The 18,159-nt window shown below is 37.3% G+C and overlaps 1 protein-coding gene across 2 annotated transcripts in view; it reads left to right on the forward strand.

Moving 5' to 3' along the window:
- Positions 1-18,159, forward strand: part of slc30a9 (solute carrier family 30 member 9) — a 64,986-nt gene that overhangs the window by 24,968 nt on the left and 21,859 nt on the right. For both annotated transcript variants that reach the window (XM_039751364.1, XM_039751366.1), the window contains 3 exons: positions 5,614-5,653; positions 6,224-6,295; positions 14,420-14,527. In XM_039751364.1, the coding sequence (XP_039607298.1) occupies positions 5,614-5,653; positions 6,224-6,295; positions 14,420-14,527 (220 nt within the window). The remainder of the gene's footprint in view (positions 1-5,613; positions 5,654-6,223; positions 6,296-14,419; positions 14,528-18,159) is intronic.

The following is an 18,159-nucleotide window of genomic DNA, read 5'->3' on the forward strand; positions in this document are numbered from 1 at the left end:
TAAAAAACAACCCAAAACTCATCAGTTCAGGAAGGATTTTAGCTCTACTTGACTTTACTACCCTTCTCTAAGTTTACATCTCTGTCAGGCTGCTAATGTAACCAGTATGTGTGTGTGCTAGACCACAGGTGTCAAACTCCAGGCCTGGAGGGCTGCAGCGGCTACAGGTTTTTATTCTAATATTTTTCTTAATCAGTTACCTGTTTTCACTGCTAATTCACATTTTAATAGCCCTGTTAGAAGGATTCAGTCCTCTGAATTGATTCGTTTCCTCATTAAAATGCAGCCAAACAGAAATGAGACGTGGAACGAGCCAACAGATAACCAGCTAAACTGGGGCTTCAAACTCCAACCAGTTTCTTAATGAGAAGCCAATTCTCGCTGTTAATTAAACTCGTTATTTAATTCCTTGGCTTGTTGTTGCTCTCGTTCTGCCACAGCTGACATTTCCAAAACTGTTTTTCATAAGAACATCGTCAAAGTGTTTTGGTGAGTTGAGAGATCAACCTTACTGAGACCTTCACCTTTCTTTATTTCCAGATATTGTGTGATGTGGTGGCTTGTTTTGTGTCTAATTATTGTTTGGCTGCTAATTAAGGAAAAAGAAACAACTAAAGGGCCTGAGTCAAGTTAATTAAAAGAAGTAATTAGCAGCAAAAACTGGTCACTAATTAAGAAGATGGTTAGAATGAAAACCTGCAGCCACTGTGGCCCTTCAGGACTGGAGTTTGACACCCCTGTGCTAGACCATCAATTATGTTGTCTGTTAGACTTTCTCTGAATTTACTGTCTTAATCTTCTTTATTGATTTATTTGGTTTGTACAATGCTATATATTGTTTACCCTGCCGTTCTTTCCAGGGGCCTCAAGTATAACACCATGCGTAGAATTCGTACTATAACATGGCGTAAGCACAAAAGCCGAAATGTGCTTACGCACAGAAAAATCCAGATGCAGGAATCTGTGTGTACTCCAACTTCCACGTTCTTCCACTACATAAATGGGAAAAGCACTGGGGAAAATATAAGAATTTCAGCAATACCAAGTGGAAGCAAATGAAAAACATACTGTTTGTTTAATTAAACCGTGGTATAATCAACAAAAGGAAGTTGATAGAGTGACATAGCGTGTTGGAGAATCTTGAAAGCTCACGTTCACAAAGTCGCACAGTGCCGGAAATAAAAAAGAAGTCACATATCAAAGTTGCCGTGAAAAGGCGAGTTGTAGCCCACTGTCTGAGTGTCCTATGAAAGCTAAGAAGGCCTTAGTCAGGGAGGTGACCAAGAACCTGATGGTCTCTCTGTCAGAGCTCCAAAGGTCCTCTGTGGAGAGAGGAGAACCTTCCAGAAGGACAATCATCTCTGCAGCAATCCACCAATCAGGCCTGTATTTTAGAGTGGTCAGACGGAAGCCACTCCTTAGTAAAAGGCACATGGCAGCCTGCCTGGAGTTTGCCAAAAGGCAGCTGAAGGACTCTCAGACCATGAGAAACAAAATTCTCTGGTCTGATGAGACAAAGATTGAAAACTTGTTGAGAATGCCAGGCGTCACGTTTGGAGGAAACCAGGCACCGCTCATCACCAGGCCAATACCATCCCTACAGTGAAGCATGGTGGTGGCAGCATCATGCTGTGGGGATGTTTTTCAGCGGCAGGAACAGGAGACTAGTCAGGATAAAGGGAAAGATGACTGCAGCAATGTACAGAGACATCCTGGGTGAAAACCTGCTCCAGAGAGCTCTTGACCTCAGACTGGGGCAATGGTTCATCTTTCAGCAGGACAACGACCCTAAGCACACAGCCAAGATATCAAAGGAGTGGCTTCAGGACAACTCTGTGAATGTCCTTGAGTGGTCCAGCCAGAGCCCAGACTTGCAGCCGATTGAACATCTCTGTAGAGATCTTAAAATGTCTGTGCACCGACACTTCCCATCCAACCTAATGGAGCTTGAGAGGTGCTACAAAGAGGAATGGGCGAAACTGGCCAAGGATAGGTGTGCCAAACTTGTGGCATCATATTCAAAAAGATTTGAGGCTGTAATTGCTGCCAATGGTGCATCAACAAAGTATTGAGCAAAGGCTGTGAATACTAATGTACATGTGATTTCTCAGTTTTTTTATTTTTAATAAATTTGCAAAAACCTCAAGTAAACTTTTTTCACATTGTCATTATGGGGTGTTGTGTGTAGAATTCTGAGGAAAAAATTAATTAAATCTATTTTGGAATATGGCTGTAACATAAAAAAATGTGGAAAAAGTGATATGCTGTGAATACTTCCCGGATGCACTGTATACATGATATCATTTTCATGATGATAGGAGTTAAAACACGTTATTAAACATGGGTTTCATGGCGCAGTGATTGTGGGCGACCTTCGATGAAATTATTTATTGCAGCAATACTCATGGGTGGCTCTATGTCCAATAGAGAAAGTCCAATGTATGTTATCTTGTGCACGGTGGATGGCCACGTCCGTTGCGGACACTGCATAGCGGCCTCGTGCTCATTACACAAGCGTTTAACTATTGTCTAAATTTGCCACTGCGTTTTTAGCTGTGCCATTATTTTTCTTTCTGTTTTATATTCAATATCTATTGGCGTGGCCCCCCTGCAGTCCTTGCTTTTCTTTCTCCAAGTAACCGATCACCACACAATCAGTTCTGTAATAGACGTTAAGCCATCTGTAAGCTTAGAGCACCGATTCCTCAAAACGTTTAAGGAAAATTGAAATATCTTCGTAGTACATGTTTAATTATTCTGTCCTTCCCGCCAGTCCCAGTGAAGAATATAGATTATTTAAATGAAGTTAAAGTTTTATCTGTATAATATAATAAACATATTTTGCTGCATTTCATCTTAAAAATTACATCGTCATCATATGTAAATACACGTTTTATAAAGTGGCGCAGGTTGTGTAATATTATAACTGTAGTGCAAGTTTACAGTGAGGTAATTGTATTTATAAGTACAAACAGTTCTACAAGGAGCACTTGATTGAGTGCGTTTAAAGTTCTTGGATGAAACTGTTTCTGAACCGCGAGGTCCGTACAGGAAAGGCTTTGAAACGTTTTGCCGTGGCTGAGACAGCGTGTTCTTGAAGCTGTATACCAATAATTCTCTTTCCGATCAGCTGCTGCTGTGATTCATAGTCCGATACAGTGATACAAATACTCCGAGTGGTGCAGTGAGAGTAATATGGAAAAAAATTATCCGCTGTGGCAACTCCTAACGGGAGCTGCTGAGAAGAAGAAGGTGCAGTTATGGTATTTGGAATACTATGGCTATTCCCTGGACCTTTATATTGTTACAAGTTAATTACAATAAGATGAATTACACTAATAAACAATGTGCGGTTAGTTTCAGTGTATTTATAAAGCCGCGTCAGGAAAATAAGGAGTAACCACACAGGAACAGTAGCATTGCTTTGACGCTGGGTGCCGCCAGTCTGCAAAACCGAGCGGAGAACTTGCGTATGACCAGGAATGAGGTACCGTGGAAAAGTGCGTGGTTTTACGCCAAGTGTAGGTTTTATACATCGCGATATGAACGTGGAAAAGTTCTTACGCAACATTTCTGTGCGTATGCACTGTTTATACATGAGGCCCCAGGACTTTTTTGAAGTGCCAGTTTGATTTATTCTAGATCAGAAAACCAACTGCTGGAAACTAAAATATACAGGGCTTTCACAAAAATAAAATAACAGATTTCATCTAGTGCGTCGTTATTTTCCCTCAGGTAAAGGAATCATTTAGCTAAGCTCTGATAGAACATAATAGTTCTTTTGGTACCTTATAGTCACAAAGAGCTCCTCTTGAATGAACAGGCAGAGGATTAGTCCATGTGTTGCTTTTTGGTATGTTTTATTGGATGAAAAAGGTTTATTTCTATCTGAGACTCTGTCTGTAGAAGGCTCAAGTTCATCTATAATTGTTCGTAATTGATTTATAGACACTGTTTGAACATGTCTTCTTGGAAAAGTTCTTAATTTCTGGTGAATGATAACGTGGGTGGCTAAGACATAGTCAACACTTTGCAAAAAGCACAGACTGCCAGGTGGTGCTTGCAAGGACAGCTTATTTGAAAAAGTGTCACCTACAGCTATTTTTGCTTTGGTAGTTTGAATTCAGACTACATATTTGGTTTCTCACCTTTGAGCAATCCATTAAATTATTGCATAATTGCAGCAGCCTTGTTACTCGTACATGGCATCTTTGCTAAACAGATAAAAATAAATCTAACTGAGGGTGGTGTTTTTTTTCCACTTCAGATCAGTACCTTCCTGTTACTAAACACTAAACAAAAACCAACTAAATAGATTGACTAAAGAAAAACTTGCATAACCTTAAAGTTCCATCACAATTAATTAATATAAGCAGTACTGCTATTGTACTTTGAAAAATGTTACAATACTTTGATATGGCACTGTTGGTGATAGTGAATTTTAAGATCTGCTGTAGCAGAGCCAGTGTATTTTAGAAAACTATGACAGTTGGGAGACACATGATAAAGCTCTGTCGTAGCAGGCTAATGTAGGACTGAAAAATCAATGGTGTGCAAACCATGTTCTTCTCAAGAACCATTCACATGAGGAGAATAAAAGTAAATCCGTATGTTAGTGTGACTGCCTTTAGATTTGAATGTTTACCTGCTGTAAAGTGGTGTACAGTTATTTGGTTTACTGCTTCCTTGTAAGCTACCTGGTCCTGGTGAACTGTCACAGTAGATAATCCTCCATATAGTTCCTATTTTTTTTCTTTGACCTTCAACGAGGCTCCCCCCACCCCAACTGCTTGCTTGTACCTCATCCATGCAAGCCAGTCTTTACATTAAATGTAGAGTAACCGTGTATAATCACACTGAATACAGTGTTATTAAAGTAAAACAGCACCTGCATCCAGCAAATTTAGAACTTTTTTGGTATTTACTTTTTCAGTCTGTTTAAGATTTAAAACACCTTTGTATATTTAATTTAGAGGACAATTAAGAATGAACTATCTGAGGAAAATAGGGCATTGTGCGCATTCAAAAACTGAGTAGGTAGTCTTTGCAGGATTTTATAACTAAACACAAAGAGCATGGGAAAGGCCCTACATAAATAACATGTAGTATTATTATTATTATTGTTAGTATTATTAACTAATAATTTAAATCAAGGCCGTTTTAATAAGACACTATTTCTTAATAACTAACCCACAGTGTAATCCATAATATTTGGTACAAAGTGGGGTAAAAGTGTTGTCATTTCTATATGGTGTAATTGAAATGCCCTAAAAATAAATGCTGCATTGTGCACTTTAATCATGTCTGAATTGTTTGATTTGTAATTTTAAACTGTGAAACAGAAGGGTAATCAAGGAAAAATGTGTGTTTGTCCCTAACATTATGTAAGACACTGTTAATTCTGCTTTTTGTAGATAGACATTTGCCACTGTGATTGGTCTACAGTTTATACTATGTGAAATAGTAAAAAATTACACATTGCCTCTGTGTTTGTGTGTATTTCCTAGGTGTGTTCCAAATTACCATTTTCTAAGTAAGAGCAACCTGATCGAAACACTAAAGTGTGTTTTACTATTATTTTACCATCAGGATGAAATATTTGTTTGATTTCAGGCTTATTGTATTTTGGCTGGATCCCTAGTTTCTGAAGGGGGTAAGTCTCTTTTTTTATTTAATATTATATTACAGATTAGATTATGTATTTAACCTCATTTATATATATATATATATATATATATATATATATATATATATATATATATATATATATATATATATATATATATATATATATATATATATGTATATATATATATAAAGACTTGTATTCTGAAGTCGATAGAATCCCAAGTTAGACATAAAGTCTAAAGAGATTTTCTGTTTTTCAAACATATTCTTTTTCTTTCTTCCTTTTTTCCCGTTTTTGAAATGTTTTCTAATGAGCAAAACATTATTTGGTTACACAGTAAGAATGGGAAGAATGCAGCTGAAGCTTCTAAACTATACAGTTCTTCGTAAATTATAAACAAAACTAGCCAATTCTAAGTTTTCTCATTTTACTAAAAGACAAAGGATATAGTAGGCGCTGGCTATTGGCTATTTGATAATAGGCAACTGTTTTCAATAACAGTTTGTTTTTTTTGTCACTTTCATTTAATAAAACTGGTATTAAAAAAAAATCGGAATGTTATGTCCCGTGAAAAATATACTGTCATTTCTTTAGCTACACTTTTGGTGGCAGTGAATGAGATCAGGAAGAGTGCCAGACTTCGGGGAATTTCGTTTTATGAATATGGTATGTACTTATCTTTTGCTTCTTTGACTTTAATCTATCTTCAGTAAAATTACATTGTGTATAAATATATTTCACATAGATCAGATGTTAGATAAAAGTTTTGAGTTCATGTTATTTTGCTGCAGTGTTTCAAATATATTTCAGCCTCTCTAATAACCTTGCAGTATATCAAACAATTGCTTTCATTATTTTAATATGTTCTGAAGAAAAATTTGTATTTTTTATGCGTTTTTTATGCATACATTCAGTCATGTGTTGCTATTTTTAATCAAATACTTAAAACATGCTATTTGTTGTTAATTGCTAGGTTAGAGCACCTTTTTAAACTTCCTTTCTGAGATTACTATTTGCTATGAATAAAGAGGACAGCAGTCAAGTATGTGTTAAGGTAAATTGTCTTACAGCATTGTTTCAAGCAGACATTTGATGAGTTATGTAATTAATATAGTGCAGCAAAATATTTAGTTTAACCCAAAATCCATTTTTCTAGATAATAGAAGAAAAAAGTGTCCTAGACTGTGTCTTAAAATAAAGCAAATTTTTTTAGTCATTACGATGAACAGGTAAGCTTGTAGAACTGTTGTGTAGTGCCATGACAGCTTACATGCAGCTTGCTGTGAGGTGCCTTTGTATCTGGCTAACTCATACAACTAAATAATTTCCCAGAGTTCTTTAAATTCAACAGGCAATAAAATAACATCATAATTCCTGCTATAAAAAAATAAATCTTTCCTTGTAATTGGATAGATTTATAAAGAGTTGTTATGCTGTTTGCTGTAATTTATAAAATTTTGTGTTTACAATACAATGGATAGACTCAGGTTATTTTGTGGCTTTCAGCTGCGTTTTTGTTGTGTATAATAGTGTAGCTAAAAGTACTTTACATGATGAAGGAAAGACAAAATAAGAATTGAAATAAGAGAACACTAATTAACAAATAATAAAAGTAAGGTCCGATGGCCAGGGAGGACAGAAAAAACAAAAAAACTCCAGACAGCTGGAGAAAAAATTAAAATCTGCAGGGGTTCCAGGCCATGAGATCGCCCAGCCCCCTCTAGACATTCTACTTAACATAAATGATCAGTCCTCATTATATTCAGAGTTCTCATGGATTGATGATGACGGTCACGTGGACTTCTGGCCTTTAATCCATCAATGTAGAGACATCACAGTGCTTTGATTAGGTGGTGGAGGCTCAGATCGCCACCACAGAAAACCAGAAAAAAAACAGAAGAAAGAGTAGGGGTTAGTACGGATTTTGGAGCCACCATCAATAGTAATGATAATTAATTGAATATACAGAGCATCAGGATTAAACTAAAATGAAGTTATAAGAAAGCCATGTCAGCAAGTGCCCCACTGTATTAGCCGTGCGAATTCCTATTGGCAGGCTTTTCCATATTTTAGGTGCATAACAGCAGAAGGCCACCTCACCACTTCTTTTAAGTTTAGCTCTTGGAATTCTAAGTAGACACTCATTTGAAGATCTAAGGTTACAATTTGGAATGTAAGGTGTCAGACATTCCGAAACACAAGATGGAGGGAGATTATTTAAGGCTTTCTAAACCATAAGCAGTATTTTAAAGTCAATTCTGAATGACACAGGTAACCAATGTAGTGACATCAAAACTGGAGAAATGTGCTCGGATTTTTCTTTTCCTAGTTAGAATTCTAGCAGCTGCATTCTGAACTCGTTGCAATCGATTTATGTCTTTTTTGGGTAGTCCTGAGAGGAGTGCGTCACAGTAATCTAGTCGACTGAAAACAAAAGTGTGAACTAGTTTCTCAGCATCTTTCAATGATATAAGTCTAACTTTTGCTATATTTCTTAAGTGAACAAATGCTGTCCTAGTGATTTGATTAATATGCGATTTTAAAATTCAGGTCAGAGTCAATTATTACCCCTGAATTCTTTACCTCTCTCTTGATTTTTAATCCTAATGCATCAAGTTTATTTCTAACAACCTCATTATATCCATTTTTGTCAATCACTAAAATTTCAGTTTTCTCTTTATTTAGTTTGAGAAAATTACTACTCATCCATTCGGAAACACAAGTAAGACATTGTGTCAGTGAATCAAGAGAGTTGGGGTCATCGGGTGCTATTGATAAATACAGCTGTGTGTTATCAGTATAGCTGTGGTAGCTCACGTTATGTCACGAGATAATCTGACCTAATGGAAGCATATAAATCAAAAAGAGCAGTGGACCCAGGATAGAGCTTTGTGGAACACCATATAGAATATCGTCGAAGTATAATTACCACAACTTACAAAGAATTTTCTACCTGCTAGGTGGGATTCAAACCAATGTAAGACACTGCCAGAGAGGCCCACCCACTGACTTAGGAGATTTTTAAGAATATTGTGATCAATGGAATCAAATGTGGCACTCAGATCTAAGAGGAAATAGGTGTAAAATTTTCAAAAGCAGAGGAATCAAGATTATTCTTCTTGAGTAGAGGTTTAACTACAGCAGTCTTAAGACAGTCTGTAAAGACTCCCTTATCTAATGACGAGTTTTTTATGTCAAGAATACTATCAATTAGCACGCCGGATACTTCTTTGAAAAAAGTTGGTTTTGGGTCAAGGACGCAGGTGTAGGGTCTCAGTTGAGAAATTATTTTATATAAATCAGGTAAATCTATCCTGGTGAAAGAATTTAATTTGTTTATAATGGAGTACTGCGGCTTAAGAGGATCAATGGGGAGATATACTACGTATATTATTTCTAATATCATTAATTTTTTGATTAAAAAATACAGCAATAGCCTCACAAGTTTGAGTGGAAATATTTTGTAGGCTTTCCATTGAGTTACCTGGGTTTAGCAGACTATCAATCGTAGAGAATAAGACTCTGGGATTAATAACATTGTTATTTATAATTCTAGAGAAATAGTAGCACCTCTCAAGACGGACTGTGTTATTGTATTCTGTTATTTTAACCTTCAATATCTCATAGCAGATATTTAGTTTAATTTTTCTCTATTTACGCTCAGTTCTCCAACATGTTACCTTTAAATCAGACACTCTTTGAGTCTTCCATGGTATAACAATGCTAGAAGATTTTTTAACTGTCTTTTCAGGTGCAACTATGTCAGCAGCAGCTCTCAACTTAGTATTAAAATTTTCCACTCTAGTATTTACATTATCCTCGCTATTGTAGTTAGCACTACAAACGGACTGGTTGCTTAGAATGTTTGTAAATTTTGAAGCTGCATTAATTACTGCCTAGATTATGCCGGTGTCATTTGCGGCATGAGTGTGCCAAGATGAACTGTTATTTCCTTCTAGTTTCATCATGGCAGTCTGGTTTGTTTTTTTTTAGTTGCAATTATTATCTTAAAGGAGTTATGTGCTTTACCATGGAGTCTTATTCTGACTGCAGTGAAGAATTGATTCAGAAAAGGCCAGTAGTGTTGTACTTAATGTTGTGTTATTGCCAGTGGTGTGCCATCGCTAACCTATTATCAACTGTAAAATATTGTACCTGTGTCTGTTTTATTGGGACATACTGCACAAGTTGGAGTGATTCAAATTCAGAGGTCCCCGGGTTACATATGAGATAGGGACTGTAGGTTTGTACTGAAGTTGTAAGTCGGAACAGGTACATTATTTTAATAAATGCTATTGTTGACTGACTGTAACCAAGTGCTCTGCCAATGAGTTGTGGAGTTTTACCTCTCTCTGACCTTTTTATTGTTTCTACTTTATTTTCAATGGTGATGGTTTTTCTCTTCTTTACTGTATCACCAGCACTTGCATCAGATTTGTGTTTCAGAGACATTGTTGAAGGATGAAGACAAATGGTTAAGATGAGCTCTTCTGCACAGCACTGTACACGCTATCACAGCAGGAAGGCACCCAACAACAACAACAACATTTATTTATATAGCACATTTTCATACAAAAAAAATGTAGCTCAAAGTGCTTTACAAAATGGAGAATAGAAAAATAGAAGACACAGTAAAAAATAAAAATAAGTCAACATTAACTAACATAGAATAAGTAAGGTCCGATGGCCAGGGTGGACAGAAAAAAACAAAAAAAACTCCAGACGGCTGGAGAAAAAGAATAAAATCTGTAGGGATTCCAGACCATGAGACCGCCCAGACTCCCCTACCCATCATCAACACGTCTGATGTGCTGACAAGAGACAACTTTTTGCTATGTGTGTAACAGTATAGGGTGGTCCAAATCTAATTATGCAATTTTCATTACGCTATAGCTTAAAAAGTTTATTACACAGAAGATCACCTGAAAAATCCCAGACCATCGAAAAGTGTGCGAACTGACGACATGAACAATCCTCTTCACACCGAACTGGAATCGTCCCCGCATAAATCAAAGTCATCCAGATGATCTGGATCTGCATAATCAGATCTGGACCACCCTGTACAAGCAGATTTGCCATTGAGAATGAATGGCGGCGGCAAGGGTTGGTTCACCACCCACCCAACACACAGTCACCTCCACTACAGAATGCTGCCTGCAGCATTCGCCCACCAAGAATGAACACGGTGCAGCCAAAGGCTGATAGGGAATTGCCCACCACCTCCCCCATTCAACAGGCAGGCACCTGAGACACACTACAATGCTAACCCCCACCGCCCCATTCACCCTCAATGGCCTCTGTTCAGCCACAACCTGGTCACCGCTTACAGCATTACCAGCCGCCCACCAAGAATAAACGGGGCAGCCATGTGTGGTGAGTGGACAGTGAAATGCCCCCCTCCGCTCCATTCAGCCTTCTTCTAGTCAGGAGCAGTAGCTGCGGCAGCGTGGTGGGCAGGCAGCGAACCGCCCCATCAAGCCTCTGTCCTGCACACGAGCGATAGCTGTGGCCCTGGTGACTATGGACCATGGGTCACTTCTTGCCACCTGGAGCTGCCCGAGGGACACTACACTGCGTGAGCAGCAAAATCGCCCCCCTCCAGCCTCCATCCAGCCACCGCTTGCAGCGTCCCTAGGCCGAAGATGACGGAGTGGTAGCTACTTAGGCGCATGCATCGCAGCTGTGGCCCCGTTCGTAAGTCATAGATCGGATGTCCATAACTTGGGGACTACCTGTACTTACTTTTGAGTATGAACAGGACCTAGTATTAATTTGTACTTTTGGCTCTTAGCTTATGCTTTGCTGGAATATATCTCTGCATCTGTTATCCATGGTCAAGTCTCCTCTGTGTAAGCTTCTGTTGTTCCATTGTTATTGTTTGTTGTGGAAAATCTCCAGCAGCTGATAAAAGCTTCATTCGTTTATTCATTCATTCATTCATTCATTCATTCATTCATTCATTCATTCCTCTTACTCCTCAGCCCATTCCTTCATGTGTTGTATGGTATCAGGTGATCAGTTTTTCTGCAGCTATCCGGGCAATAGGTGCTCAGTTGTTGCCTGTAAGGAAGGGTATACTGTACTAACACATAAAGGGTGTTACGCTTAGATGTTTTCATCCCCAGGACTTACTGAGCCATGAGAGCAGCTTTTGATATACTGATTACCTGGTTACATGGTACAGCCTATCAAGCATCTACCTGAACACATGTTATCAACTAAGATGATAAAGCTACTTCATCCAGCTGATAATGTAGCAAATTAAAGTACCTTCAGTGCAAACGTAGAATCTAACTTCCTTTGATAAGCAGCAGTCATGTACAGAAGCAGTTACAACCTTGTTTTATGCCAGTTGTTGTAAACTTTCGTTGCAGCACCTGACAACCTGGTGAATACCTTTTCTGTAGCATGGGATGAAGGATTGCTTTATGCCTTTCCTTTAGCTAGCTTCTTTAGTTCCAGTTGTACAACATAAAGCAAGGGCAAGTCAAGCAAATATAGTTCTTGTAGGGCAAGATTGACCAGAACCCACCACTTATAGGAATTGCAACAACATAGCCGTGACAAATACTACCCTTACAAGACAAAGGAAGTATCCTGTGCCACAACACTGCATAACTAAGATTGACAACATGACTGCTAAATGGTTAAAAATGTTTACAAACAGACCGTACGTTGCTGTCCTCAAAAAAATGGTAACACCATACAATGGAAAAGGTTTAGGGTCTTCTTCTCATCAAACTACATGCGATCAGCATTTACCCAAACTTACTTATGTCTTATACCCATCTGATGAAATGGTCGGTGTCACTGTTTAAGTTCACTGGCTCCCTGCCTGGGGTTTGTTTCCTGCCTTGCGCCCTGTGTTGGCTGGGATTGGATCCAGCAGACCCCGTGACCCTGTAGCTAGGATATAGCAGGTTGGATGATGGATGGATGTTAAAGGATTATACTTTTAAAACCATTACAAGAAAGCCTTGGACCCTTTGTCTCCATAAAATCAGAAATGGCAAATTGTCTTCTTTGAATCTTTCTCCTAATCTAGAAATTATTGTTGTCACAAGTTTTACAAGAAATGGCAAATTGTCTTCTTTTAATCTTTCTCCTTCTCAAGAAATTATTTTTGTCACAAGTTTTACAAACAGGCCATCTGAAATATTCAAACTACAAAAGTCCAACTTTTTATAAGAACATTTAAAAATCAACTGCATTCTGCAATTATAAATAGATTCTAAGAATTTCTCATGTGCAACCCAGAACCTAATTTTTCTTGTGTACTGGGTACATGCCCTGAATATTTTGTTTTCCAAAGTGTTATATTTCTAGTAGTACACAATACGGAGCAGTGACTCTCTATGTAAGCAAGTCAGTGCTGGCTGTCTGTGCCATCTACTGGTAAGAAGATGTCGTACAGTTAGTATACAAGGCAGGGGGCTGTTCAGTGTCTCGCTTGCCAGGTTAGGACTTTTGCTTTAAAGGGATCGCTTTTGCCCTCACTGACTAAAAACCATAGACATTTTATAAACAATTATTGGCATTTTACAAACTTAGGAGATAACATTTTATCTTATTAGAATAGTGATCAGAAATGTCTTTAGTGTCGACAATTACACAAATATTGTCAAAATAAGCAGAACATGGATTCAGTCTCCTGTCTTTAAAAAAAAAAAAAACTCAAAACATAAGCAATATATTGATGTAATAAAAGGAAAATATACTTTATATATGTTTTATTGAAATAAGGTCACATTTCAATGCTGTATAGAAATAAGAAAAATATTATAAACTGGAAACTTTAACATATCAGTTGCTGTCTTAAGGACATTAGCTTGCTAAATTAACTTGGTAATAAATCATCATTGAAGATTAATTATTACTCACTGAAATCAGTTGTGTAATGCTTTGTCAATTGGTGCTATAAAGCAATGCATTTTTTGTTTTTATTGTCCTTCATGAAATCACCAGCAGCAATCGCCCCCAAGGCTCTAACTTTAGCATTAGTGTGAGGGAAAGTATTGCATGCTTTGCAATAATTTTGAGGTGTTTTTTCTCTTGAATTACTATTTTGAAGCAGTCTATCTTTTATATTTTAATTGTTGGTTTATTGACCTTTTTAATAGTTCTTGACAGTTTTGTTGATAGTATTTTGTAGTCCTTGATTTCAGCAGGTTTTGCAGTACTGTACAACAAAGCAGTCTACTTTACAAATGAGAGTGTTTACATTTTAAGGTGCGAGGAATGAGAGGGAGAAGTGGTTGAAAAAACATTACATTAGACATTTGGAATCACAGTGTTAAAACTTTTTTATTAGTGCAGTAATGCCAGTAATATATTTTCAATTATTAGCTAATTTATAGCTAAAAATTAATAGCTAATTTTGGAGACGTGTTTTCTCACCATTCTTGTGTTTAAGCAACAAACTGTATTAATTATGAGCTATTTTGTTTTTTGTCCCTGATTATTTCTCTTTTTCATGCTGCTCTCAGATGCCAGCGATTGTATTTTTTTCAGTACTGTGAAGTGTTTATATGACCGTAACTGTAATTATAGCAAAATTTTTTATTAAAACTGTAGTTCACTCTTTTATTAACATGAAGTGTTGTCAGAACACTGAATACTAATTTTAACTGCCATTGATGTTTTTAGCAAATAACAGATAAAAATATACAGTATATGTATTTCCTTCAGAATAAAGATACTGAACCCCAATTACTCTTAAAAGCTGTTCCTTAGTAAAATGTGATGAGTACTTTTATGACAATAGTATTTATTTATTTTTTCCTCTCAAAGTTATGCAGAGCCGTGACCCAAGTACCAATGTTGTGCTATTAGAGGATGCTGCTGCTGTGCTGGGTGTTATACTTGCTGGTGGCTGTATGGGACTGACATCCCTAACAGGTGAGTTTAATGCTGTCTATTAATCTTTTTTTGAATTACTGTTAAAAAATTGATAAACAGAGTATGCTTGAAGCAGAAAAGATTAATGTTTTTTTTTCCACCATTTCCTTAAGTAGCTTTGACAACTTTAAAGTGTGATAGCCAAAAAATGAAATTAAAGTTTTTGAGATACTTGAGCTGATAGAAAATCTTGCTGCTCTTATTTTATTCAGGTTAGTTAAGAATGGATACTGCACCTACATGGATGTAATATTAAAATGAAGCATATCTTGCATGCTGTCAAATCGTTTTAATCTTAACATTTTCAAATACTGTTCATTGTCATTCATTAAGTATAAGACATTTTGAAACACTTTCATTCATTGAGGTAATATAAAGACGGTATACTGAAAATACTAATGCACAGTACATGAACTGCATATATAAAGGATGAGAGCAATGCACACTCCCAGAAGGGCGTTTGTAGTTTCTTTTATGCATTAACTAAAAAGGCAGCAGATGTTTAGGCTACATCTGAACAGTATTTATTTGACTTTCTCCTTGGGGAGTTAATACTGTCCAAACAACAACTTATTTTTTTAATAATGTGTCATTAATTTGGTAGTGCATTATCCTTGAAATTATTTTTTTTCCTTTTTTCCCTTGGCTACTTAAGTTGTTCATACACCCATTACCTTAAACCCGCTTAATCCATTTATTTTAATTATTTAGGTCAAAGTGTAGCCTGGTAGCATAAGGCACCTATAAGTTTCCTGAACAGGCACCAATTATATATACTAGACGGAAGATTCACACAAGTGACTTGTAGAACTGCATAAAAACATAGTATGGGTGAAAGAATGCTACACTTACAAATGTACCTTCTAATAAAGCACACATACTTTTACCTTGTGAGCTTTGTACAGCAAGTACATTTGTAAAACAGAGCTTTGTATATTATTGTTCATTAAAGCCATCTTTTTTGCCTTGGATGGTGTAATAGATAAAATGGTTTAACTAGTAAGTATTTTTGCATTAATGAAGTGAATGCCTGATATTTTGGAAAGTTTTGGAACCCAAATCCTCCATAGCACTCTTTAGTTTCTGTTAGAATTAACTTTTGTAAAAACTTTATTAGTCCACTTCATTCCAAATCCCCAAAGTGTAATTTAGGCTGGTTCCTGTCTTATGCATGTCCCGGTAGAACTGGGTATATCTCCTGCTCGCAACCCAGCATTAGGTCTAGTTGAAGAATAATAAGAAAGTTGAAAAGGACTAATAATTCTAAACAAAGACCAAATATTGTGTATGCTCATTTTCACGCTCACTTCGAGATGTATAACAACTAAACTTGGCGTAAAGCTACGCACATTTTCTTGGCAGCATCCCCCCTTGCGTACACACTTGTCTGCTCTGTTTTGCAAAATGGAGGCACCTAGCGTCAAAGCAGTGCTACTGTTTCTGTGGTCTGCTTTTCTTTTTTTAGATTTATAGGGTGGTCCAGATCTAATTATGCAATTATCATTACGCTATAACCTATTAAGTTTATTACATAGAAAATCACCCGAAAAATCCCGGACCATTGAGAAGTGTGCGAACTGACAACATGAAGAATCGTCTTCGCGCCGAACTGGAATTATCCCCGCATAAATCAAAGTCATGCAGACAATCTGGATCTGCATAATTAGATCTGGACCACCCTGTACATCTATGATGTGGGTTTTATAAAATGTCCCAAAATTAATTGCATATCATGTACGAATCCAATTCCTTTGATTGTAATCATTCTGTAACAATATAATGGTGCATGGAATGGCCAAACTATTCTAACTACCATGTCTGCTTTAGCGTTGCTAGAAGAAATCACAAATTGAAGAATTAAAAGGACAATGGATATTTACAGAGGATGATGACTGGCTTCTGAGTCTACAGTAATCCCTCGCTATATCGCGCTTCGACTTTCGCGGCTTCACTCTATCGCGGATTTTAAATGTAAGCACATCTAAATATATATCACGGATTTTTCGCTGGCTCGCCGCTTTCTGCGGACAATGGGTCTTTTAATTTAGGTTACATGCTTCCTCAGTTTGATTGCCCAGTTGATTTCATACAAGGGACGCTATTGGCGGATGGCTTAGAAGCTACCCAATCAGAGCATGTATTACATATTAACTAAAACTCCTCAATGCTAAAAGATATGCTTCCCGCGTGGCGCTTGTTTTGTTTGCTTTTCTCTGTCTCTCTCACTCTCTCTGCCTGACGGAGGGGGTGTGAGCAGAGGGGGCTGTTTACACAGTGGCTGTTTGCCTAGAAGATAGGACGCTCCTCTACAAAATGCCGCTTTATCGCGGTGCTTCTGTATACTTAAAAGTACGTATTGATTTTTTGATTGTTTGCTTTTCTTAGAGAGCGCTCTCTCTGACATTATCTGCTCTTCATGATGCTCCTTTGAAGATAAGATATGTTTGCATTCTTTTAATTGTGAGAAAGAACTGCCATCTCTGTCTTGTAATGAAGCACAGTTTAAACTTTTGACTAAAGGGTGTTATTTCATGTCTAGAGGGCTCTAATAATGTTAACAGTGTGGGAGAGTTTATAAGGGCTTAAAATATATAAAAATAACCATACAAACATATAGTTTCTACTTCGCGGAAATTCATTTATCGCGGCAGAGTCTGGAACGGATTAACAGCGATAAACGAGGGTTGACTGTTATTTTGATTTCCACGTGCTATCCTCTTGGAAGCTGTGTGCTGAACTGACACCAGTTTTACAAAGGCAGACTTTCAGGCTTACTTTCAGGTTTTTAACCACAGGTGTTTTTCAACGTGATCTTGCTGACAATCGGGTATTTTACAAACATCACTGTGTCACTCCATGACAGCTGTATAGGATGGTGTTATCCGCTTATCTTCCAGATAGAAAAGATTTCCTTACACTGTGGTTGAACTGGAAAACATAAAAGCGCAATTCGCAGCAATATTGTGTTTTCCAAATGTAACCAGAGCAATCATCTGCATGCACATTGCTATTAAAACGGTGCTGGACAAGTTACATCAGCCAGGGATGAATCGCCAAAAGAATGAGCTGGCATTACATCATATATAGCTGGAGAGCTTATAAAAACAGCATCTTTGCACATTTGCAGGTGCTTTTTCCTTCTAGTGCAGCAAAAGGCAAGCAGTCCTCTTAAGTATAGTGAGTCACCTCAAAATAAAGAGCAGAGAATCAATCCGTTGTGGTTCTCGGTGCCGTAGCTATATAAAGGCACCTTCAGAGAATCAATTTGCTTATGTAAATAGAAAGCATCTGCACTCTATTAATGTGCAGCTCTGTAGTGCACAGAAAGTGTGTTGCATTGTGCAAGCTTAAACCTGAAGAGATGCGGTATGATGAACCTGTTCCTGACCCACCAAATGATTAGCCAAGTCAGACAGAGTTAAAATTTCATTTGAATATTTTTAGCAGAATGTAAAAACAGGTAATCAAATGCAGCATTTATTTTTTTAACCAATTCATTTAATTTTTGGTCAGTATCACATAGTACATCCCTTACATTCCATAGTTTATTGCCCACATCTCTTTCAGCATCCACTATTGCATTTTGTGACTCCAAGCAGTGTCCTTCAACACACAACCAGTTGGCCTCCCAG

Source organism: Polypterus senegalus, chromosome 4 (assembly GCF_016835505.1).
Source record: "Polypterus senegalus isolate Bchr_013 chromosome 4, ASM1683550v1, whole genome shotgun sequence".
Classification (NCBI taxonomy): domain Eukaryota; kingdom Metazoa; phylum Chordata; class Cladistia; order Polypteriformes; family Polypteridae; genus Polypterus; species Polypterus senegalus.